The sequence below is a fragment of the Salmo salar genome, chromosome ssa21 (genome assembly GCF_905237065.1).
Source record: "Salmo salar chromosome ssa21, Ssal_v3.1, whole genome shotgun sequence".
NCBI classification, from domain to species: Eukaryota; Metazoa; Chordata; class Actinopteri; order Salmoniformes; family Salmonidae; genus Salmo; species Salmo salar.
Genome location: NC_059462.1, coordinates 6987669 through 7014069, shown reverse-complemented (window position 1 = coordinate 7014069; position 26401 = coordinate 6987669). Strand labels below are relative to the sequence as shown.

Here is a 26401-nt window from a genome sequence, read left to right as displayed (position 1 = left end):
CGTTCGTGGCCTGGTGTGTGCTTGTTTGCAGACTTTTTTGTACAGCTTTGACAGTGCTACTGATAGTAGCGGTGGGACTTGGCTTGCACATGCAAATTCAGCACACACAACATTATATAATAGAATTGTGTTATTTGACGTGTCAAATTAAATGATTATTTAACACATCATATAGTGTTATATGACGTGTATCTTTTTTGACACGCAAAGACCCAAACTCTTTCAATGTGCCTCACCCTAATAATTTGGTCTATTTTCACCTCTTAATTTTGCCCACTGTTCTGACTTGGTGGTGCACATGTAGCCTATAACCTGTTTTAGAGAAATGTAAATATCGAATATTGTAAGAGTTTTAATTTTTTTATTATATACCCCCTTTATTTATCCTACAGTTCGGACTTGTTGTTCAGGGAGTACACTCTAAGAATGACCCATGTTCTGAATTCTGTTTCTGTAGTTTTCAAAATTGCTGAACAAATAGTTATATTGACTACATCCGTCGTTGCTCACTCATTAATGTCTTCATCGAAATGACGGATTGCCTCTTATCCGCTGGTCATCCTTATGCCATAGTTTGTACATCTCAACTGTCAGTAGAAATCACATTTGTTTAATTAAGCAAGTCAGCAATATCAGCTATGTTTTTTTAAAGGGAAGTCAATGAGGCTGAATGAACTGTTTCGATGCCAGACAAGGCTCCGCTGAAAGCCAGGTGTAGCAGTGGTAAGGACTCTGCTGTTGGGACAGCTTTATGTAGGCCCTAACAGTTTGTGGGCACCGTTTGTCACCGTTATAGTGCAATTAATGTATTGTTTAGTGTTGTGTAGTGGCTTTGCTGGCATGCATCCCACAATTTTTTAAACCCACAAAGATTTACATACTAAAATCGCCGCTGGTCAAGGGGGAGGGATCCTGAGAGGAGTGGTGTGAGTAGTAGATCTGTACCAGTACAGAGGGATAAACCAACAAGTGATATATGTTTCAGTAAAATTGGATTTTTAGCATTTATAGCAATGGTTATCAATTGTACTGCAGGGATGGAACGTAAATTGCAGAAAATGTAGGTATTTGTCACCGCTGCAGAATAGGTATTTGGGTGTGCGAGACTTTTCCTCAGAAGAGTTACAGGGTGTGTTAGGTGGTGTAAGGGAGTTATACTACAGTGTAATAGGTGGCGGTAATGCAACATTTATTGGATGCCAACCGCCACTAAACCTCATTGAAGAAGAAGAAGACGCAGAAGGCCCGTACAGTCGGAAATAAAAAAAACACTCTTTAGGACCCAGAAGGATTCTCCTTTGTCAGATTATGTGGGTCACTTTTCTCTCCCACAATTTCTCTCTGTAACCAGCAGAGCCGACAGCCGAGCATCAGCTGTTCAACCGGCTTGGAATCAATCGTGGTGGACGAGGGAAATTGCGAAAAGTTTTACATTTATTTGCCCTGAAATCACATGTAGCCTTTGAACTTGGTCACTACCAAAACAGAGATGGAAATGAGGTATTTTTCATTCATTTACGCTCATGGGGGATGTAAAGAAATCGAAAGATATGATTATTAATTTAATACACGATGTGCTACCTCGTTGCAGGTGTTGCTCGTGGCCACTACTTTGCTTTGTCCTGGTTCTTCTGACACCCGTAGCATCGCAATGGCCAGGTAAGCCCTAAGAAAAACTATAAACTATTAGGAAATGTAGCTGCTCAGATGTCTTCAACTTGTTGGGTCTTTGTCTCTCGAACCGTCGTAATGTTATCGTTGACAGAAACGTTTGTGAACCTTGTTGGTAATGTAGGGACACAGTTTTAATAAACCAGTAAAATATTGAAATACACTTAGACAATGGTTTTACAACTTTCATTGACCAAAGCTATTGGAAGGTTGACACCTGTAGGCTAATGTAAGGTGGGGGCTGTCTGTCAGTAGGCCTGTCTATGCTAGATTACTTTTTGTCTTGAAAATAATCTACAGTTATTTGGGAAATGCTTTTTGCGATGATGTAACTGTGCTATAATGTAACCAGCGTCAACTATTATAAACATTGCCCGTGTCTGTGACGTTTCTGATTGTGGACGGTAGATTACTTTCTTCGAGTCAATATTTATTGTATGAGTTATTTTAAATTGGCACTGCTGATAAGGAACCATCAGGGGAGAAAAGAGTTGCAGGTGTACTGGTTCATAAACAACCTCAGGCTGTATTTCAATTTGCAAGGCTTTCTGAATTATTTCATTTGATCATCCCTGCACGTTTTTTTTTCTGAAAATAAGTGTAAATGGACTGAGTGATTGATATATTTAATTCCATATGATCTTATAGACCAATAACATAGTTCCAAACCTCTTGGCCAATAAGGGCAAATGTTCAGTTTTCCTGCATTGGACCTTTAAAGCTGTATCCACAAAAAATCTCTCTGCCCAATGACAAAATGTGTAGATTTGCAGGAAAGTTGCTTGAAAACTGCAAAATGTTCTCTTTGATGACAAGAGCCAGTTCTTTAAAATGTTCCTAGCCATTGCTGGAGATTTGGTTAGTCCGGCCATGCACTGCAGAAGTCGTAGTAAAATTCCTTGTATGCTATTTTTATCCCACTAGTTGTTTTCTGATTATGATGGGTCCCTGATGAATTTGCTATCACCAGAGGGGTCCCCAGCCCAAAAAAGTTTCAGAACCCCTGCTCTAAGGCAAACATATTGGTGAAAGTAATGATGCAATTAGTTTTCATTGGTATTTTGTGAATTATGTTGAACTGTGTTTAAGATTTTGGTAGATTCAGTGATAGTTGCTCAGTGAAAGTGTGTTCCATAGCATAGTCCCATGGATAGCATAGTTCCACAAGCAAACACTATGTGCTGGATTGACATTGTATACCCAGTAAAAATTTTAGTTGTGATTGAGACCTAGTCTATTGAATGTCGAGAACGATATCTTTCATCTGAATTTATAATTCCACTTTGATGTGCACAGAATGGCTTTGGTCTGTTGACAGGGGCTTCCTCAAGTCCAAAGTCTGCCCTCAGAACTCACATTCCTTCACTGTTTGTCCAGTGTCTTGCTTCATATCTAACCAGAGGTTGGGATAGGGACCTTTCAGTAGAGCTGGGATGATAAAATGAAAATTACGTTGGTCATTTTCTACACAACTGTTCCTGTAGGTTGTTATAAAACCATTATTTGGTCAACACTAATAGCCTATGCATTATCTTAATTCTTGCTATGAGAGTTTATATCTGCCTGTCCCTGTTTCACTGTGGACTGCTGACTCTCACTCCCTCTCCCAACTGTGCGCACAGAGGGACTGAGAAGCACAAGCATGACCGTAGAAAATACATTTTTCAAAGCAGCTACTATTCTAGTTACAGAGAGGAGTGTCACAGCTTTCTATAAGTATATAATGTATTTCTCACCTATTAATATTGAGTTCATGGCACCACTTCACAACCGGATTAGGATCTAGTTAGTATGGTTTTGATGCGCCCGCAGTGCGTGCCATTTGCAGTGAATATGCCTACATCAAGAGAGCGTAGTTATGGTATTTTTTTTTATTTTTATTTATCAGTATGTATTTTTGTTCATATCGCACAGCTCTTCTCTGGAGTGTACTAAGCTCTGCAGTGCACACTAGTCTTGAGAAAGTGGAGTTTCAGAATGGAACTATTCCATACTAAATTATTTATCTCTGAATCTCACTGCAGCCCATTATTTAATTTATGTCAAAGTTCTGTCCATTGGATTGTGCAGCTGTCAGATTGAATACAGGGAGGAGTTCGACACTTTACTCACTTACCTCATAGAAGCTGTAGTCGAAATTGATAGATTGGGGAGCATTATCTACATAGCCACTGGAATAAATGTTTTGCAATCATTAATGACGCTTTTTATTGTGTTAATAGTAGTAAGAACTCACAAGGGAAAGCTTAGTAGTGTAATACTGTGAGTAGGTGTTATGCCCAAAGAGCTGGGATATTTTACACCTGTATAATTTGGTCCAAATGTAGAAACTGTTGCTATATAAGAACCAAATCAAACTAGAATTGAATCATGTTCACTTTATCTAGCTCATTGGGATGCATTTCTCAATTTTAAACAGTGTATTGTTGAGACCAGTGCCTCTGATATAGCCTTCAGACTTTTACAAAGTGCCATGTTGGCAGCAAATACTTCAGAAACACTCTAATTCCAGTTGAAAATGTTAGTGACAATGCCGTGGAGCTTATGGTGCCATTAGTTTGGTGATTCCTGCACGTCTTTGGCTCTGGTTGGAAATGAGAGTTAAATGGGCATGTCTCATAGGCTGGGACAGGAATGCGGAATCTCCAGACAATCACGGATTATAAAAGCCAGCCACATTGTGGGCACCGACGCCTTGCTTCCGGACAAGCTAAACAACTTCTTCGCCCACTTCAAGGAAAACAACATCGAGCCGCTGATCTGGGCCCCCGCCGCTCACGAGGACAGTGTGTGCCCGATCTTCGTGGCTGACGTGAGTAAGACATTTAAGTCTGTTAACCCTCTCAAGGCTGCCGGCCCAGACTGCATCACAAGCCGCATCCTCAGAGCATGCACAGACCAGCTGGCTGGAGTGTTTACGGATATATTCAATCCATCACTATCACAGTCTGTTGTCCCCACTTGCTTCAAGATGTTAAGGACCATATCTCCTCCATCTTACCTGACTCCCTAAACCCACTACAGGTTGCTACCACCCCAACAGATCCATGGACGACGCAATCGCCATTGCACTGTACACTGCCCTATCCCACCTGGATAAGAGGAATACTTATGTAAGAATGCTGTTCATCGACTACAGCTCAGCCTTCAACATCACAGTGCCCTCCAAGCTTCTCACTCAGCTCAGACAGTGTGGTGAAGAAGGCACAACAGTGCCTCTTCAACCTCAGGAGGCTTAAGAAATTTGGCTTGGCCCCTAAGACCCTCACAAACCTTTACAGATGCACCATTGAGAGCATCCTGTCGGGCTGTATCACCGCCTGGTATGACAATTGCACTCTCTGTCCACAACCGCATGGCTCTCCGGAGGGTGGTGCGGTCAGCCCAACGCATCATCGGGGCACACTCCCTGCCTTCCATGACATCTACAGCACCCTGTGTCACAGGAAGGGCAAGAAGATCATCAAGGACCGCGGCCACCTGATCCACGGCCTGTTCACAAAGCTACCATCTAGAAGGCGGAGACAGTACAGGTGCATCAAAGCTGGTACTGAGAGACCGATAAACATCTATCTCCAGGCCATCAGTCAGCACTACCCGGCATCTGCCCAGTACCCTGCTCTGAACCTCATACACTGTCGCTAGCCGGCTACCACCCGGTACTCTACCATTCACCTTAGAGACCGCTGCCCTATGTACATAGTCATTGCACACTGGTCACTTTAATAATGTTTGCGTACTGTTTTACCCACTTTATATGTATATACTATATTCTAGTCATGGCTCATCCTATATAACTACTGCTATACACCCCTATTATATTCAAATACTGTCTATACGGTCTATACACAACATACATACATGCATGCATACATACATACATACATACGTACGTATGTATGTATGTATATATGTATATGTATATATGTATGTATATATGTATGTATATATTCCGGACACCTGAAGCTAATTTCCTGCAATTCTATCCAATTTTCTATGGGGCTTTGTACTGTGTATTTATATACTGTATTTTCGATATACAGTTGAATTCGTAAGTTTACATACACTTAGGTTGGAGTCAATAATACTCATTTTTCAACCACTCCACAAATTTAACAAACTATAATTTTGGCTAGTCAGTTAGGACATCTACTTTGTGCATGACACAAGTCATTTTTCCAACAATTGTTTACAAACAGATTATTTCACTTATAATTCACTATATCACAATTCCAGTGGGTCAGAAGTTTACATACACTAAGTTGACTGTGCCTTTAAACAGCTTGGAAAATTCCAGAAAATTATGGCATGACTTTAGAAGCTTCTGATAGGCTAATTGACATCATTTGAGTCAATCGGAGGTGTACCTGTGGATGTATTTCAAGGCCTACCTTCAAACTCAGTGCTGCTTTGCTTGACATCATGGGAAAATAAAAATAAATCAGCCAAGACCTCAGAAAAACAATTGTAGACTTCCACAAGCCTGATTCATCCTTGGGAGCAATTTCCAAACGCCTGAAGGTACCACGTTCATCTGTACAAACAATAGTATGCAAGTATAAACATCATGAGACCACGCAGCCATCATACCGCTCAGGAAGGAGACACATTCTGTCTCTTAGAGATGAACGTACTTTGGTGCGAGAAGTGCAAATCAGTCCCAGAACAACAGCAAAGGATCTTCTGGAGGAAATGGGTACACAAGTATCTATATCCACAGTAAAATGAGTCCTATGTCGACATAACCTGAAAGGCTGCTCAGCAAGGAAGATGCCACTGCTCCAAAACGGCCATAAAAAAGCCAGACTACGGTTTGCAACTGCACATGGGGACAAAGGGGGGGATCGTCCAGGGTAGCCATTTGATTAGCTGTTCAGCAGTCTTATGGCTTAGGGGTAAAAGCTGTTAAGAAGCCTTTTGGACCTAGACTTGGCATTCCGGTACCACTTGCCGTGCATTAGCAGAGCGAACATTCAATGACTAGGGTGACTCGATACTTTGGCAATTTTTAGGGCCTTCCTGTGACACCACCTGGTTTAGAGGTCCTGGATGGCAGGAATCTTGGCCCTAGTGATGTACTGGGCTGTACACACTACCCTCTGTAGCGCCTTGCGGCTGATGGCCGAGCAGTTGCCATACTAGGCAATGATGCAACCAGCCAGGATGCTCTCTGGTGCAGCTGTAGAACTTTTTCAGGATCTGAGGACCCATGCCAAATCTTTTCAGTCTCCTCAGGGGGAATAGGTGTTGTTGTGCCCTCTTCACGACTGTCTTGGTGTGTTTGGACCATGATAGTATATTGATGTGGACACCAAGGAACTTGAAGCTCTCGACCTGCTCCATTACAGCCCTGTCGATGAGATTTGGGGCGTGCTCTGCCCTCCTTTACTTGTAGTCCACATCATCTCCTTTATCTTGATCACGTTGAGGGAGGGTTTGTTGTCCTGGCACCACACTTCCAGGTCTCTGACCTCCTCCCTATAGGCTGTCTCAGGCGACCAAGCTTAGGTCCAAAATAAGCCCAGAGAAACGCATTGGCCTTATATTGGACAGATTTTGGCGAGAGTGATACCTCTCGCTTCACCTCTTCCTCTCTGTTTACACACACACGCACGCACACACAAGTAGCTCCCCCTGCCACAACAACAAAGATGAGATCACTTCTTCCTCTGAGAAGGGTTTTCAACTAGCTATGCATTTGAGGTTTGATCCAACCTTTCTAACGATACCCTTTTATGTCTCAACTACTCAAATTGCGCAGAGCAGACACTACTAAAATGGGAGAATTAATTAACATTTATTGTGGAAATTAATGCTTAGTTTGTCGTGCGTGGCATTCCAGTACCACCTACCACTAGCAGCATTTTAGCCAAAGACTATTATACAAAATGTCTAGTCTTCAGTTTATAAATGTGCAATAAGCATAAAACACAATTATATAAGGTAGGGATGGGCAAACTTGATGGAGGTGGGGGCCACAACATCTGAACTCATGAGGGGCTGCAGTTGCTCGCATACCCACATCCAACAATTTTTGTTTTTAGAGTTAATTTTGATAAATTCAATTTTGCCATGGGGTGTAGAGCAAATGTTGCAGTTTTAAAGCAAGTCTGCTGCAATTCTACAAATGTTCCCGGTGGCGGAGCGAAATTGCTTGGGGGTAGAAGCTTGGTAGCTGGTAGCTGACATGGGCAAATTTTATTAAAACAAATATTTAACCTTTTATTTAACTAGGCAAGTCAGTAAAGAACAAATTCTTATTTACAATGATGGCCTACCAGAAAGCAAAAGGCCTCCTGCGGGGACGGGGGCTGGGATAAAAAAATAATAAGAATAATAAATTGACATATAAGAGAAACGGCTGATGCACAACACAATTTCGAAATTGCACCTTGTGTATTCTACTATTCTATCTCGCAATGTCGACTGAGTTCCTAAATTAATCGGATACATTTTTTTTGTGGGGAAATTGATCCGAGGGCCTTTAGTCGGGCCGCCAGTTGCCCATCCCTGATATATGGATTTGGCAACTCGTTCTCATTCTGAGAAGGTAGGCCACTTGATTTCAAAAAGTGGACAGGCTAGCTTGCTGTTCAAACAGCTGGAGACGGACTGAAGAGCATGTTCACAACAGTTAAACTGTTCTGCCTTGTTGGCTAGCAAACAGATCCAAGTTGGCTAAACTTGAAATATAGAGATTAGCTGGCTACTCACTAGCACGTGGGCTTGTGGTTGAGAGATTGTTTGAGAGCTGTGTTCTTTTTCTATAATGCCTGCTACAAAGTTAATAATTGTTAGTGAATGTGAATTATGCATGATTCTGGTTAAATTTGTAACAAATAGATTGTCATAGACTGACTTGAAAGCCAGATCAGTGATTATTGCAAAAAAACTGGTAAAAATATTTTGAACAAGTGATTAGTGTGTCTTATGATTGTGGAAGGTTTATATTTAGCCTAGGTATACATTCACAAGCCTTGAATTCCATTTATATTATTACTGAGTGTTTTCAAATGCAGTGTATTTGACCTTTTATTATACTACAACAGCTTTTTTGCAGAGAAAACATTTAGCTATAGATCGTGAATCATCCATAATTTTAAAATAACTGATATATATTATTTTTAGGCCATGTCTCCCAGCCCAAGGCTATGGTGTCTAATCCATAGATTTTCCGGTCAATAAACTGACTTACCCATGGTTGAAGTCTCTAAGCGTGCCCATTGTCATGGCTGGGAATGTTGTTGCTAGGACATGAGTCATGGTGTAGTAGAGTTTCTTGCCCACTCTATGCAAAGTGCCACAGTTATCACTGTAGCCTGGCCAATAATTTAACCCACTTGACTGTTGTGGGAACTGGGAATGGCTGGGGGTTGAAAGGTTGTGTGTGTGTGTGGCCAATAGTTAAACCCACTTGACTGATATGGGGGTTTACGTGTGTGTGTTGCAGGCAGGGCTCTGCAAGCTAAAGTCTTGCTGTGTTTGGGTTCTACATTTTATTATTAATTGTAAATACTTGCTAGTACTCACATATTCCATTACTCAGAATTAGGGATGCACTATATATCGGTGAACATATCGGAATCGTCCGATATTAGCTAAAAATGCCAACATCGGTATCGGCCCGATGTCTGTCTAGTTTAATGCCGATGTTAAAACTGATCTCAAAGCTACCGTGCATACCTAAACTCAACAAAAAAAGAAACGTCCTCTCACTGTCAACTGCGTTTTATTTTCAGCAAACTTAACATGTGTAAATATTTGAATGAACATAACAAGATTCAACAACTGAGACATAAACTGAACAAGTTCCATAGACATGTGACTAACAGAAATGGAATAATGGGTACCTGAACAAAGGGGGGGTCAAAATCAAAAGTAAGTCAGTATCTGCTGTGGCCACCAGCTGCATTAAGTACTGCAGTGCATCTCCTCCTCATGGACTGCACCAGATTTGTCAGTTCTTGCTGTGAGATGTTACCCCACTCTTCCACCAAGGCACCTGCACGTTCCTGGACATTTCTGGGGAGAATGGCCCTAGCCCTCACCCTCTGATCCAACAGGTCTCAGACGTGCTCAATGGGATTGAGATCCGGGCTCTTTGCTGGCCATGGCAGAACACTGACATTCCTGTCTTGCAGGAAATCACACACAGAACGAGCAATATGCCTGGTGGCATTGTCATGCTGGAGGGTCATGTCAGGATGAGCCTGCAGGAAGGGTACCACGAGGGAGGAGGATGTCTTCCCTGTAACGCACAGCATTGAGATTACCTGCAATGACAACAAGCTCCGTCCGATGATGCTGTGACACACCGCCCCAGACCTTGACGGACCCTCCACCTCCAAATTGATCCCGCTCCAGAGTACAGGCCTCGGTGTAACGCTCATTCCTTTGACGATAAACGCGAATACGACCATCACCCCTGGTGAGACAACTGCGACTTGTCGGTGATGAGCACTTATTGCCAGTCCTGTCTGGTCCAGCGATGGTGGGTTTGAGCCCATAGGCGATGTTGTTGCCTTACAACAGGCCTACAAGCCCTCAGCCCAGCCTCTCTGTCTATTGCGGACAGTCTGAGGACTGATAGAGGGATTGTGCGTTCCTGGTGTAAGTAGGGCTGTTCTTGTTGCCATCCTGTACCTGTCCCGCAGGTGTGATGTTCGGATGTACCGATCCTGTGCAGGTGTTGTTACACGTGGTCTGCCACTGCGAGGACGGACAGCTGATCGTCCTGTCTCCCTGTAGCGCTGTATTAGGCGTCTCACCGTACGGACATTGCAATTTATTGCCCTGGCCACATCTGCAGCCCTCATGCCTCCTTGCAGCATGCCTAAGGCACATTCACGCAGATGAGCAGCAGGGACCCTGGGCATCTTTCTTTTGGTGTTTTTCAGAGTCAGTAGAAAGGCCTCTTTAGTGTCCTACGTTTTCATAACTGTGACCTTAATTGCCTACCGTCTGTAAGCTGTTAGTGTCATAACGACCGTTCCACAGGTGCACGCTCATTAATTGTTTATGGTTCATTGTACAAGCATGGGAAACAGTGTTTAAACCCTTTACAATGAAGATCTGTGAAGTTATTTGGATTTTTACGAATTATCTTTGAAAGACCGGGTCCTGAAAAAGGGACGTTTTCTTTTTTGTTGAGTTTATATAACGTAGGTACATGACGTAATAACACCACGTAAAATGTTGCGCTACACGTGCAACACGGCATTCCTAACCTAGGCCACACGATGTCTGCTGTGTGGATCGAGCAGTCAATTGAAAGAGTAAGACAATTTCAGTGAGACAACTCAAAGGCGAAATCCCTTAATAGCGTCACTGCTATTAGCTTCACAACATGCATACATACTATGGAACGCCGTTTGGGTCTTTGCGTGTCAAAAAAGATACAGTAGCACTATCAAAGCTGTACAAAAAAAGTCCGCAAACAAGCAAATACCGTCAACAAATTATGTGTTTACAATACCACGTTGGTAATAAAGCATCATTTGTTCAACCGCAACTTTAGCTAGCTTTAGCTTAGTACCTAGCTAGCACCAATACAACCAGCCTGAAAACAATGACCAGTAGAAACTGCAGTCATTTTCATTATTCTTAGCAATGATTTAGGAATCCTTGTGAGTAAGTATTAGCTAGGTAGCCACTTGTTGTTCGCCTATTGAAATTGAACTTCAGTTCATGAAAATGAATAGCTAGCCAGCTACTTAACCCTGTTGCCCAAACCTAATGTTATAAGCAGCCAGCTAGCTTCATCTGGCTAGAGATGCTCGACCGGATTATGTGTTGTGAAGCTTGCCACAAAGGATTAGGCACAATAGTGGAATTTGCGGGTTGCCTTCAAAATAAAAGTACCTCTTTGAATGTGAAGCAAAAGGTTACAATTGGTGGAATGATGCCATATTTAGACTAGATAATGTTAAACAAGGTTGGAATGTGAAGCCATGAAATGGGGTATGTCACTGACAGTGATGCAAATGAATACAAATCGTAGAATTATGCCAAACTTTTATTTTGAAGGCTAACTGCAAAGTCCACTATTGTGGCTTATCCTTATTGTGGCTAGCTTCACATATGTGTCTGACCACCATTAATCAAATAAGAACTGTTTTATAAATTAGGGTTATTTTAGATGATGACTCCTAGCAATATAGTTAGCTAGCTAACAAAGCTACTGAAACAGATTATGCTGTTATTCTGACACGTCAAATAGTGTTATTTGACCTATCTTTTTTGACACGCAAAGACCCAAACGGCGTTCTATAGAAATCCTGGTTGAGAATGAAACGGTCTGAACAAATGAACAACGAAATAGCACAAAGTAAGTGAAATAAATAGGTTTAGATTATGTTTTACTGGTAATGGGGACATGCATAAATGCCAAAAAAAATAACGTTTTGGTGTGTGTGTCTGTGTGTGTAACCTTTTTATTTAACTAGGCAAGTCAGTTAAGAACAAATTCTTATTTGCAATGACGACCCAGGGCCAATTGTGCGCTGCCCTATGGGACTCCCAATCATGGCCGGATGTGATACAGCCTGGATTCGAACCAGGGACTGTAGTGACACCTCTTTCACTGAGATGCGGTGCCTTAGGCTGTGTGTGTGTGTGTGTGTGTGTGTGTGTGTGTGTGTTAACTATTTGACTGTACTAGAATGCTTAAAAGGCTGCTAAAATGTAAATTATCGTTATCGGGGTTTTTTGACAAGGAAAATATCTGATATCGGTATCGGCCAAAAATGTCATATCGGTGCATCACTGCTCGGAATGTGCAATATCGTCAAGGATGTGGTCTTTGTCTCTTTTTCTGTTCTCTCCACTAGTTTTCAAAGACTTGGTTACAGAGATTGACTTTGCCCTAGTGCCCCTACTCTTTCTGCTCACATTAGTGTAACACTCTTATTTGTCAGTCACTCAAAGATTTAGTGGGTGGGATAGGATCATTCAAGGCAATGGTTGTCTCCACGCAGTCGGTATAGAAGTAGTAATGGACTAAACTCCCCTTTTTTTAAATCACATATGGTGTTCTGTTGTAAAAACACCAGACGTGCCATTGTAAAATAATCCCTTAGGAATCCTTACAGAATAAAAAGCCACACTGCTGAAACAATGGCAGTTCTTTCCAAATATCTCACAAAGAGAGAGGAGACCACACATAATGTAATGCAACATACCTGTCACCGAATGATTGAATCAAAAATAGTTTTTCTGCTGCTGTGAATAATTACTCCCGGAGAGTGATAAGGGAATGTAGTCCGTGTAGTTTATATGTATTAGGGCTGTCCTTGACAAAAAAAAATCTTGGTCGACCAAGAGTCATCTGTTCATTTGACCAATCGATTGGTAAAGATTTTGAAACGTGTTTTTCCATACTGTATATTGACACATCCTATGTGTTTTAATCAAATAAACTATATGCACTGAGCTTGTCTGATGCTTTAAGCACTCTGTTTAATGAAATAAGACATACATATTACTAGAGGGAGTCCGACCGCAATTGATTTGATTGTGCCGGGCCGGGCTCAGACTTGCTGCACTGTGTAAAAAAAAATTAAATGGAAAAAAAAAAAGTACAGCGAGTGACTGTGACTAGCACCCGTTGTCTCTCTCTCCTCCCTGCTGCAGCGACCACCACAGAACATCAACAGGGTTTATCGCATTGTCCATGTTGGTGAAGGTGCAACATATGGTGCATTTTGGAAAGTATTCAGACCCCTTCCAATTATTCTAAAATTGAATTAAATAATTTAAAAAATCCCCATCAATCTACTCACAATACCCCATAATGACAAAGCGAAAACAGGTTTTTAGAAAAAAGTATTCAGACCCTTTACAAAGTATTTTTTGAAGCACCTTTGGCAGCGATTACTGCCTCGGAATTTCTTGGGTATGACGTTACAAGCTTGGCACACCTGTATTTAGAGAGTTTCTCTCATTCTTTTCTGCAGATCCTCTCAAGCTCTGTCAGGTTGAATGGGGAGAGTCGCTGCACAGCTATTCTCAAGTATCTCCAGAGATATTAAACTCAGGGCTCTGGCTGGGCCACTCCAGGACATTGAGATTTGTCCTGAAGCTACTCCTGTGTTGTCTTTTCTGTGTGCTTTGGGTTGTTGTCCTGTTGGAAGGTGAACCTTCGCCCCAGTCTGAAGTCCTGAGCACTCTGGAGCAGGTTTTCATCAAGGATCTCTCTGTACTTTGCTCCATTCATCTTTCCCTTGATCCTAACTAGTCTCCCAGTCCCTGCTGCTGAAAAACATCCCCACAGCATGATGATGCTGCCAACACCATGCTTCACCGTAGGGATGGTATTGGCCGGGTGTTGAGTGGTGCCAGGTTTCTTTCAGATGTGACTCTTGGCATTCAGGCCAAAGAGTTCAATCTTGGTTTCATCAGACCAAAGAATCTTGTTTCTTATGGTCTGAGAGTCCTTTAGGTGGTTTTGGCAAACTCCAAGTGGACTGTATTGTGCCTTTTTACTGAGGAGTGGCTTCCTTCTGGCCATTCTACCATAAAGGCCTGATTTGTAGAGTGCTGCAAAGGTGGTTGTCCTTCTGGAAGGTTCTCCCATCTCCACAGAGTAACTCTGTAGCTCTGTCAGGGTAATCATCGAGATCTTGGTCACCTCCCTGACCAAGGCCCTTCTCCCCTGATTGCTCAGTTTGGGCAGGCGGACAGCTCTAGGAAGAGTCTTGGTGGTTCCAAACCAATTTTTTTGATACCCTTCCCCAGATCTGTGCTTCGACCTCATGGCTTGGTTTTTGCTCTGACATGCGCTGTTAACTGTGGGACCTTTATATAGACAGCTGTGTGTCTTTCCAAATCATAAAATTATTTAATTGATTTTAGAATAAGGCTGTAACGTAACAATATTTGGAAAAGGGGTAGGGGTCTGAATACTTTCCGAATGCACTGTAAATGTTAATAAACATGGGTAAAAAATGTTATATATTTGGGCAAATGAAATTAGTTTTTGATCAAAACCCTACGTCCCTATGCTTTCCATTAACGTCTATCAGGTTAGCAGCACATTGAAGTTCAAAGACGGATCGTGAATCGTGATGATATGCATTACACAAAGTATCCCATCCAGAAATGTCATGTTTGACCCTGAGAAGGTGAGGTGGAGCAACCTCTGTCGTCACTCAAACCAGCTGCTCTCTTATTGCGTTTACATTTGAATGTCCTTCAGAGAAAAAGTGTTGGTCTTAGATCATAAAGCAGTGACCACTCTGAGGTGAGATGACTATTCCGGCATGGTTCTAGTTGGAGATGTGGGAGGAACTTTGGGAGTGATTTTGGCCTGACTCCTAGCATAATTGTTGGCCGTCGGGAAAGGTTGCGTGTGGCTCAGTTGGTAGAGCATGGCGCTTGCAACGCCAGGGTTGTGGGTTCAATTCCCACAGGGGACCAGTATTAAAAAAAATCGGTGAAAAGTTTGCACTGGAGCAGAAACCCCTCCTCCCGAATTAATTGTGTCATAGCATGGTGACCAGGGCTTGAAGTTTTTTATTCAAATGTGCAATCTGTAGCTTTCATCTCCTGTCAAAAGTGTGGCCCCTACACTTGCTGTAAACTGAGGTAGTGGAGGACTTGGCAAATGCAACTTTGTTTTTTGTTTGGCTGAATGTGTTTTCTAGTTGGCTACCGATTTTTGTTTTGAACTGGTGAAATTAAGTTAATGTTTGTACCTTTTTTAAATCGCATGAGAGATCAATTGCTGGGGTTCACAACGGGTGGGTCACAACGAGTAAATTAAGGTTTGGTTACAATTATGTCAACAAATCATGCCTCCTTTTGCCAAGCTCCACGTTCAAATCACACCTCCGTCCACTTCGCTTCCCTTCATTGAATGGGGCGCCGTTATTTCATCACATCCAATGCGTTCAAAGGATCAGACGTTTAAGACTGCAAAGCCCAATACGGATTGACCGTGCAATGGCTGCTTCAAGCAGGATGCACAGCCATCTGGTTTGCGTGCCCTGCCGAAGGACCCTATCATGCAGAACAGGTGGTTGGAGTTCGCTGGTCCCCAGTGGTGGTGAGTACACCTGTAGCTAGACCATAGACTGCTGGTTATGTATCTGCTTATGTGTATTTTGATAATCATTTTCACTGTCATCGCTAGCATAGCTGACATTTAGCAAGCTAGCTACCCTAACTAGCAAGCTGGCTAACGTTAGCCTACCTCAATACAACCTGGATTTGGCTTGGAAACACTATCATTTCAAAAGAAGGCAAATAATTATTAGGAAAACCTTTTGTCATGATTGTGATGCCAGATTGACTTTAGTTGCTAGCCAGCTAACTAAGATTGAGGGACCACCGTATTTTAGATAGCTAACATTAGCATTGGTAGCTATTTTTGAAGAACTTTGCTAGTAACAGTAATGGCAACATTGGCATCTCTCTAAAGTAAATTTGACGACATCATAATATATATTTCCTACAATTTTTTTTGCCTACTTTAGCAATGTCATCGTATTTCCAAGCCACTCTTAGTGTAATTTAGACAGTCACAATGTCCTCCGAGACTTTTGCCACATTTTGCTACATTACAGCCTTATTCTAAAATTGATTATATTTGTTTCCCCCCCCCCCTCATCAGTCTACACACTTTCCCCTAATGACAAAGCAAAAACAGGTTTTTAGAAATGTTTGCTAACTGAAATATCACATTTACATATGTTTTCAGCCCCTTTACTCAGTACTTTTGTTGAAGCTCCTTTAGCAGTGATTAAAGCCTTATGTCTTATTGGGTATGATGCTACACGCTTGGCACACCTGTATTTGGGGAGTTTCCCCCATTTATTCTCTGCAGATCCCCTCAAGCTCTGTCTGGTTGGATGGGGAGCGTTGCTGCACAGCTATTTTCAAGTCTCTCCAGAGATGTTTGATCGGGTTCAAGTCTGAGCTCTGGCTGGGCCCACTCAAGGACATTCAGAGACTTGTGCCGAAGCCACCACTGCATTGTCTTGGCTGTGTGCTTAGGGTTGTTATCCTGTTAGACTGGCGCAAAGGTTCACCTTCCAAGGTCCTGAGTGCTCCGGAGCAGGTTTTCATCAAGGATCTCTCTGTACTTTTCTCCGTTCATCTTTCCCTCAATTCTGACTAGTGTCCCTGCCACTGAAAAACATCACCACAGCATGATGCTGCCACCACCATGCTTCACCGTAGCGATGGTGCCAGGTTTCCTCCAGACGTCACGCTTGGCATTCAGGCCAAAGAGTTCAATCTTGGTTTCATCAGGCCAGAAAATATTTTCTCATGGTCTGAGAGTCTTCCCTGTGGCTCAGTTGGTAGAGCATGGTGTTTGCAACGCCAGCATGGTGTGTGCAACGCCAGGGTTGTGGGTTCAATTCCCACGGTGGGCCAGTACAAAAAAATGCATGAAATGTATGCATTCACTACTGTAAGTCACTCTGGATAAGAGCGTCTGCTAAATGACTAAAATGTAAATGTAAAAAAGTTAAACCCTCTCTGGGATAGGGGGCAGTATTTTCACGTATGGATGAAAAGTGTGCCCAAAGTAAATTGCCTCCTACTCAGGCCCAGAAGCTAGGATATGCATATAATTGGTAGATTTGGATAGAAACCCAGAGGACAAACCATCCAGGATAAAAATTTTTGAGGTGACTCTGTTTTCAATTGGTTTTTCTATGGGAACCTGGATTTCCGTGGCACTTGGTTGCAGTTCTTATTGCTTCCGCTAGATGTCAACAGTCTTTAGAAATTGGTTGATGTTTTTCTTTAGAGAAATTAAGAAGTACGGCTATTCAGAACGAGGGTACAGCCGAGTGGACACTACTGTTTTGATGCGCGCTCCATGTCACGCACTTCACGTTGTTTTTATCCGGTATTGAACACAGTTTATCCCCTCTTTTAATTTGATCGATTATTTACGTTTTAAAATACCTAAAGTTGGATTAGGAAAGTTGTTTGAAATGTTTGGACAGCGTTTACAGGTAACTTATTAGATATTTTGTAGTCATGCTGGGTGAGTTGGAACTGGTGTTTTTCTGAATCAAACACTCCAAATAAATGGACATTTTAGAGATATAACGATGGAATTAATCAAACAAAATGACCATTTGTGATGTTTATGGGACATATTGGAGTGCCAGCAGAAGAAGCTCTTCAAAGGTAAGGCATGAATTATATAATTATTTCTGAGTTTTGTGTCGCGCCGGGTGGGTTGAAATATGATTGTCATGTGTTTGTTTGATGGGGTGCTGTCTTCAGATAATCACATGGTTTGCTTTCGCCGTAAAGCCTTTTTGAAATCTGACACGGTGGCTAGATTACCAAGAAGTTAAGCTTTAATTTGGTGTATTGCACTGTTGAATGTATGAAAGTTAAATATTTCAAATAATTTAATTTGAATTTGGCGCTCTGCCATTTCACTGGATGTTGTCAACTCGATCCCGTTAACGGGATTTGATCCATAAGTTTTAAGGTGCCTTTTTGTAAAACTCTAAGTGCTCTCATGAGCCTTTTTACTGAGTGGTTTCAGTCGGGCCACTCTACCATAAAGGCTGATTGGTGGAGTGCTGCAGAGATGGTTGTCCTTCTGGAATGTTCTCCCATCTCCACAGGGGAACTCTGGCGCTCTGTCCAAGTTCCCCTGTGGAGATGGGAGAACATTCCAGAAGGACAACCATCTCTACATGACAATCTTGTTCACCTCCCTGACCGAGGCCCTTCTCCCCCGATTGCTCAGTTTGGGTGGGCGGACAGCTCTAGGAAGAGTCTTGGTGGTTCCAAACATCTTCCATTTAAGAATGACGGAGGCCACTGTGCTCCTGGGGACCTTCAATGCTGCAGACATTTTCTGGTACCCTTCCCCAGATCTGTGCCTCGACACAATCCTGTCTCGGAGCTCTACGGACAATTCATTCGACCTCATTGTTTGGTTTTTGCTCTGCCACGCGCTGTCAACTGTGAGACCTTATATAGACAGGTGTGTGCCTAAATAAGGGGATTCTGTTTTTATTGTTAATACATTTGTAAACTTTTCTAAACTTGTTTTCACATTGTCATTATAGGGTATTGTGTGTAGATTGCTGAGGTTTTATTTCATCCAGTTTAGAATAAGGCTGTTACGTAACAAAATGTGGAAAAAGTCGAGGGGTCTGAATACTTTCCGAAGGCACGAAGTATTTGATACAGCTATGGTGGTACTAGCTAACCCATGTCTGACTACAACAGTGTACTAACTAGCAGCAACAAACTCAATCCAACCCAGGGCCATAGCAAAACATGTAAAAGTTGGTTGCATAGTGTAACGGCATCACCGGCCTGAATCTAATCCAATCTGGAGCCATTCAGTCTGCATCTAAATAGCATAGAATGATCTTCCAAACAAAATTGCGCTATTTCCCGAGCTATGTTTATAATTGAGAGATGATGACAATCATTGACCCTGTTTTTCAAAGTGCACAGTTGGGTACCAGACTGATCCCCTGGTCATGAACAGATGCCGGGAACTACGAGAAGGAGCAAAGGTGGGTAACATAACATGTCATACAGCAATGTGATTGCAGTGGTTTAGCGACCTCCAAAAATAATTTAATTAATTGTTCACTTGCTATTTTCACAGCTTGTCAAGCAAGTCCTCAGAATAAAAGTGTGTCATGCGACACAAGTACCCTTGTGACTCCACCTCTGTTGCCAGAGTCTTCCTTGATTCCTATGAAAAGGACACACCATTATGAGCTCTCTGATAGTGACCCGAGTTACTGCCCTGATGACATAGGCGGCTTCATCAATGACAGGCAATGTGTTATGTGAAAAGTTGTATTAAAAAATACTCTGCTTGATAAACTAGTAGGCTCATTCCCCAGTCAAGCAGCTACAACTAGTAGAGTCATTTTGGTTGTGAAGTGCATTAACAAAAAGCTTTGTCCTTTCTTTAGAACAAAATGCAATTCACCACTTGGCTGTCTATTAAATCACCCTGTCACAGGCCCTCCCAGTCATCACCACCTCATAAGATTGCCTGCTGCAGTTTGCAGCCGAACATGCAGCATAGGGAAGACCAGCAATGGGGGCCTCATCAGCATCATGCAGACATGCCCTCGCTGTAAGCATTCCTGTGAATGGAACGGTCAGCCACATGTTGGCAAGTATCCGGCCAGCAACCTTCAACAGCAACAGATTTTACAGGCTCATTATTTGTACACATACACAAGGTAACCCTCTTCATTACTTTAATACATTTGATAACCCAATTGTGAAACATAATTTATATAAACTGACATTTATTTGTTGCTTGTTTTCTACTTGGGTGCATATAATGTCCAGGGCATAACCTAGTTTGGTGGAACCAGCCTGATCGCTGTCTTCATTCTTTTTCACTTTACATTTTATAATGACTGAAGTGAAATAGAAAGGTGAACGCAGCGAACAGGTTGGTTCCACCAAGCTAATCATAACCATCATTAATAATGTAATCAATGCTGTGTCTGTTTGTGTGTGACCGACCAGTATTTTTGGTAAGGCCAGGAGCTGATCTTTGCTACAATGCCCATCAATGGGGCTCTGTCAAAGACCTCACCTCCAGCCTCACCTCTTGCCTGCTCACCAACATTCGTCAATGGGGAGAACAGAATTATGTAGGTTTAGTCGGACCTGTTCAAACTTGAACATAGTATATGTTTTTGTGTTAGATATTACTTTTCCCTAACTGCCATTGGTAATAGAACAGTGACTGTGTGTATGTGTTCACAGATACATGAGGTACAAAGAGACCTGGTACTCAACACATCCACAATGAAGTGATGACTAATAATACAGTACATCAAAAATGTCCAGTAATACAACACCCTTCTCATTCCATGTGTCAGTGATGAACTCTGCCTATTTCTACAGATTGACTGGAGATGCTATTGCCAGCCTCAGTCATTTGATGGGGAGACCATAACTGGCTAGGTTCAATCTGACCTGTTCAAGCTTCAACATAGTACCTGTTTGTGTGTCAGATATTACCGATCCTAACTGCCATTGGTAATAAAACAGTGACTATGTGTGCATGTGTTCACAGAAACATGTATTGAACCAGCACATGGAGACTTCAAAGTCCAGACTGACAGACGGCCTTGATACTGATACTGACCTGGCATTCAAATTTTACTACACAACTTTTATTTGTACTGTCTTTTTTATTATTGAATTGAGTGGTATCAGTCAAATTGTATTGTGCACCAGGATCAGGGACCTCCTGTTCTATACGGGACACCACACATGAAGGTATGTCCACTCTGACATACCTGATATGTCCACACCAGACAAAATGCCACTAGGCATAGGTATCTGTATCGGCTGGGAACGACAATGAAAAGTACACATTGTTATATTAGCGGAACAATGCTTCTGTGGTATTATGTAAAGGGTTATTTATTCTACATGGATTTGTTCCTACATTTGAAAGTTATTATCAAAACACTTACTTTCGAATATCTACATAAATTCAGCAATTGCATTCTCATATTACTCTGTAGGCTACTGACCTATTCAACGCTTCCTCTGGCATCTCACCATACATCTGTAGTTATTGAACTCAACCTGCAGTACGTTTGTTGTGATTGAGTGGGGTGAAACAGCTGTGGTCAAGGTTCTGACAGATGGGTGTATCTTGGTGGTTGCAAGGACATACCCAAGAAACAGCCACATCAAACAACACCCCCAAGCCAACTCGCGTTTGGCTTCTGTCATGGCCGCCAGCATTTCTTGAGGAGGAAGCCAAATAATGTGACATAGTCTGTACTCCTATAAAGATGTTAGACCAGTCCCCTCTCAAATATCTGCTTTGAACCATCAGACATTGGTTTCTGATGTGCGCACAGAATAGGGGGTTAATATCAACAAAAGCGGTGCTGTTTGCTATCATCTATCTTCTTCCCTTTCAGGAGAAGTATTCTACAAAACATCCTTTAGAATCGCACTGACAGCTGTTATTAGTATTTTAATGTGCTGTCTCCGCTTACTGTTTCAGGTGCTCTCGCCCAGACACATACCAGCCCAATGTCAAAAAAATGGTTTGACACTTCCAAAACACAGAGGGAAACAATAATTACTGCTTATGTTTTAAGGATGGTGGATTTGTACCTCCACTTCTTGTGTACCTAGCCATCTCCAGTGCTAATAGCACACTGAGCCACTTTCTTAGCTCACCATAAGTCTTTCTTGTTCAATGTGAAACCCTCACTTGTTTGGTCTTCTTCTTTCACAGCCGTAATGTAAGTGAAAGCTAACTGAACTTGATGCTTCACACAGCAAATGACAGGTCTCCCGATACCATGTTTCCCTGAAATTGCAATTCACTTCAGACCGGGGTGCCAAGTAGAGGTCTGAGTGGGACTGATATTTGTATTTTTTTTTCATCCCACTCCTGACTGCACCTGCAGCATTTCATACCACATACGCCCGCTGGCTTTCTGTCCGACTCACTCCCACAAGAACTGGTCCCGAACCCAACCGCAGTCCCGCAATGTTATTTTAGGTGTATGTGATGCAACTCGCTTGCCAGCCATGGGCCCAGCAATTTTGCGCCCTATAGGTAATATCAAAATCTGCAAAAATAACCAGAGATTCTTAAGTTGCCCATTATATTAGGCAATCGGTATTAATGTCAAATTGTATTGTGAACCTCAGGGTTTCCGTTAAGATGGAATGGAAAATATGGCGCTGTACAACGTGATGGTCAGTAGTAGGCTACAGGATTCAAAAGTGTTTGCCTTCATTAGACAACTTTGTTCCAATATGTCTGTAAATCAGTGATATTTATTCCCATATTAATTCACTATGGTTCCATTAGTAAATCAACATCTGCATTTTGAAGGTATTTTTTTAATCATTATTTTATTAACAAAATGTGTTTTTGTTTATTAGGCTACTGTGCAGTCTACAATACATACTGTAGTAAACATGGGAAAGTGCCTAATTACAGGGCACACGGGAGACCGGGGTTCAAATCCATGTTGTGGAGGAAGGAGTAGGCTGTCCTTGTAAATAAGAATTTGTTCTTAACCTGTTGAGGGTAGGGGGCAGTATTGACACGGCTGGATAAAAAACGTACCCGATTTAATCTGGTTACTACTCCTGCCCAGTAACTAGAATATGCATATTCTATATGCTTTGTATAGAAAACACTCCAAAGTTTCTAAAACTGTTTGAATGGTGTCTGTGAGTATAACAGAACTCAAATGGCAGGTCAAAACCTGAGAGATTCCTTTACAGGAAGTGGCCTGTCTGACCATTTATTGTCTTTCTTTGACATCTCTTTCTAAAACTAAGGATCTCTGCGGTAACGTGACACTTCCCACGGCTACAATAGGCTCTCAGAGCCCGGGAAAAACCTGAATGTCGTCATTTCAGCCCCAGGCTGAAACACATTATCGCCTTTCTCAAGTGGCTGATCAAGGGACTGTGGGCTTAGGCGCGTGCACTGGCCGCCCCTGTCTTTGTGTTTTTTCCTCTGTTTGCCGAAAAGGAGATTCCCGGTCGGAATATTATCGCTTTTTTACGAGATAAATTGCATAAAAATTGATTTTAAACAGCGGTTGACATGCTTCGAAGTACGATAATGGAATATTTAGATTTTTTTTGTCACGAATTGCGCCATGCGCACGACCCTGATTTACCATTTCGGATAGTTTCTGGAACGCACGAACAAAACGCCGCTATTCGGATATAACGATGGATTATTTGGGACCAAACCAACATTTGTTATTGAAGTAGAAGTCCTGGGAGTGTATTCTGACGAAGACAACAAAGGTAATAACATTTTTGTTATAGTAAATCTGATTTTGGTGAAGGCTAAACTTGCCCGGGTGTCTAAATAGCTAGCCCGTGATGGCTGGGCTATGTACTTAGAATATTGCAAAAAGTGCTTTCACCAAAAAGCTATTTTAAAATCGGACATATCGAGTGCATAGAGGAGTTCTGTATCTATAATTTTTAAAATAATTGTTATGCTTTTTGTGAACGTTTATCGTGAGTAATTTAGTAAATTTTTAGTAAATTCCCCGGAAGTTTGCGGGGGGTATGCTAGTTCTGAATGTCACATGCTAATGTAAAAAGCTGTTTTTTTATATAAATATGAACTTGATTGAACAAAACATGCATGTATTGTATAACATAATGTCCTAGGGTTGTCATCTGATGAAGATCATCAAAGGTGAGTGCTGCATTTAGCTGTCTTCTGGGTTTTTGTGACATTATATGCTAGCTTGAAAAATGGGTGTCTGATTATTTCTGGCTTGGTACTCTGCTGACATAATCTAATGTTTTGCTTTCGTTGTAAAGCCTTTTTGAAATCGGACAGTGTGGTTAGATTAACGAGAGTCTTGTCTTTAAATAGCTGTAAAATAGTCATATGTTTGAGAAATTGAAGTAATAGTATTTTTAAGGTATTTGAAAATCGCGCCACAGGATTCAACTGGCTGTTACGTAGGTGGGACGAATTCGTCCCGCCTGCCCTAGAGAGGTTAACTGATTCCATATGTTTTATTTTATAGTTGTGATGTCTTCGCTATTATTCTACAATGTAAAAATATATAAAAATCCTGGAATGAGTAGGTGTGTCCAAACTTTTGACTGGTACTTGCTGGAACGGAAACTATGGCGCTGTACAACGTGACGGTCGGCAGTACAGTACTGGGCTATTTAGCTAAAGAATCCACACAGGGCACGTGGAATGAGTAGGCTGTCCTTGTAAATAATAATTTGTTCTTAACTGACTTGCCTAGTTAAATAAAGGTTACACTAAGAGCATAACATTTCTGCACCCTACTTTTCTAATTCTTGTCTAACCAATACCCAAATGGAGATTAAGTGAAAATAAAAATCTCATTGATTTATCAAGACCAGTCCCCATGCTTCCCTCAGAGCAGCACGAAACGGTGCTAAATTAGTTGTAGGCTTTTGCTTCTAACTTTTATATGCTCATTAAATAAATAAGACCTACACCATTTTTAACAGCACATTACTCAACACCAGTGAGACTCATTTCGCCCATCAATGACTTGACTCTCCGCCAATAATTACATTTAGAGGATTGGAGGACTCAAAATTAATATCTAACGGGCGTTTTTCGTTAGGATCTGTGAGATTATCTGAGAATATCTAAGGGGCTTTTATATAATTCGAAATGAATTAATAATAATAATCGCTTTGTTTAAAAAGTAAAAATAAAAAAGATATTTTCATTTAACCTAGAGTGAGTGAGAAAAAAGGCAACTCTTGAACATTGGGTGAGACATTCTCACTAATTTGTAAATAAAGCCAGTTTGTTATTTAGAAAGGTTTCTCCAGAAATAAATCAAACTAGATTATTTAGCAGACATCACTTGCATATATTTATGAGGATGATGAGCGATCGGCAAAGGCAATCTTTAATCTGCCTGCATCACGGGATGAAATTGCTACACAAAAAAGGAAGAAGATCAAGCAAGCCGAGTCCCAAGCATCCGCTCAAACTCCATATGTGGGGGGCAATTTCTCGCCAGGGACCAGGCCCGTATTTGATTTTTGATGGTAAGTTTGGCTATTTACAAAGCAAAAGGTACATAAAATATTGCAGCCTACACCTCAGGGGCTGTTATGGTTACCACAATAATTCACTCTTGCCTCCTTTTTCAGGTATCATGGCTCGAGATTCCTTTTGAGGAAAAATAATCAAGAGATATGCTGGACCCTATGTCAGACAGGTGTTTCTGGGTACACATCGTTTGTCAAGGTAGGATTATAGCAATATTTTGTTACGTTTTAGGCCTATTTACATGTATATTTCTATTGTACCAAATTTTGGCTGTTCTCCAAATGCAGACAATGATCCAAAACACACTGTCGCCCGGGATTGCAATGCAAATGAGGGCATAGACTGAGTCAAGACGCCAGCAGAGTAAGTAGACCTTTTATGTATTAAAATAAAGGTTAAATAAAAGGCCTACAGTATATCTAAAAATACTTTTTTTCATCTCTACATGTAGGTCTCCTGATTTTAAACCTGATCGAACTTGCTCGGCTCCAACTGAAAACATTAATCTGTAACTCTGCCAAGCCGACATGCAAAGATGAACTGGTCAAGGCCATCGAGATGTTTTGGCTAGAGAAATTGACGATACAACAATGCAACAAATACATTGATCATCTCAGCAAGGCTTTACCTGTGGTTGTGGAGCTGGGTGGATGTGTGACTAAAATGTAGTTAATATAAACATCCGCATGTCTTTTTTTTCTCATTTTATTAACGAAAGCATAAAGATGTTGATGAAGAAATACTGTACTGCTGTTTTTAGTTAGAAATGTAACACTTTAGAGTACTTGCATCGAATACATTGCAAGGTGAGGGATTTTTACAACAGTAGCCGGGTTATTAAACGTCTATTGTCCTGCTAATAGGAAACATTTGAATGATGGGCTACACCTGCTACAGTTGTGATGTCTTCACTATTCTACAATGTAGAAAATAATAAAAATATAGAAAAATCCTGGAATGAGTAGGTGTGTCCAAAATTGACTGGTACTTGCTTAATTGATTTGATTAATATTATGGTGTTTCTATTCAATGAAAACCCTCTGGGCTTCTGTTAGGATGTAACGGACAATATGGTGCTGTACAATGTGAGGGTCGGCAGTACAGTACTGGGCTATTTAGCTAAAGAATCCCTGTGTCGTGTGGACGAAAGACCGGGGTTCAAATCCCCGACGGGGAGGAAGGAGTACG

The 26401-nt window shown here is 41.6% G+C and overlaps 1 protein-coding gene and 1 long non-coding RNA gene across 2 annotated transcripts in view; both read left to right on the top strand.

The window, feature by feature from the left end:
* The first annotated feature begins 1270 nt into the window (after positions 1 to 1270).
* The window catches only part of LOC106581675 (collagen alpha-1(XVIII) chain), a 210717-nt gene continuing 185586 nt past the window's right edge, over positions 1271 to 26401 (top strand). The window contains exons 1-2 of the mRNA XM_014163884.2: positions 1271 to 1500; positions 1592 to 1659. Of these exons, the coding sequence (XP_014019359.1) occupies positions 1490 to 1500; positions 1592 to 1659 (79 nt within the window). The 5' untranslated portion in view covers positions 1271 to 1489. The remainder of the gene's footprint in view (positions 1501 to 1591; positions 1660 to 26401) is intronic.
* LOC106581676 (uncharacterized) lies at positions 24333 to 26168 on the top strand. The gene is made up of 3 exons (XR_001323160.2): positions 24333 to 25411; positions 25501 to 25576; positions 25665 to 26168. It is a non-coding gene; the product is annotated as an uncharacterized lncRNA (long non-coding RNA).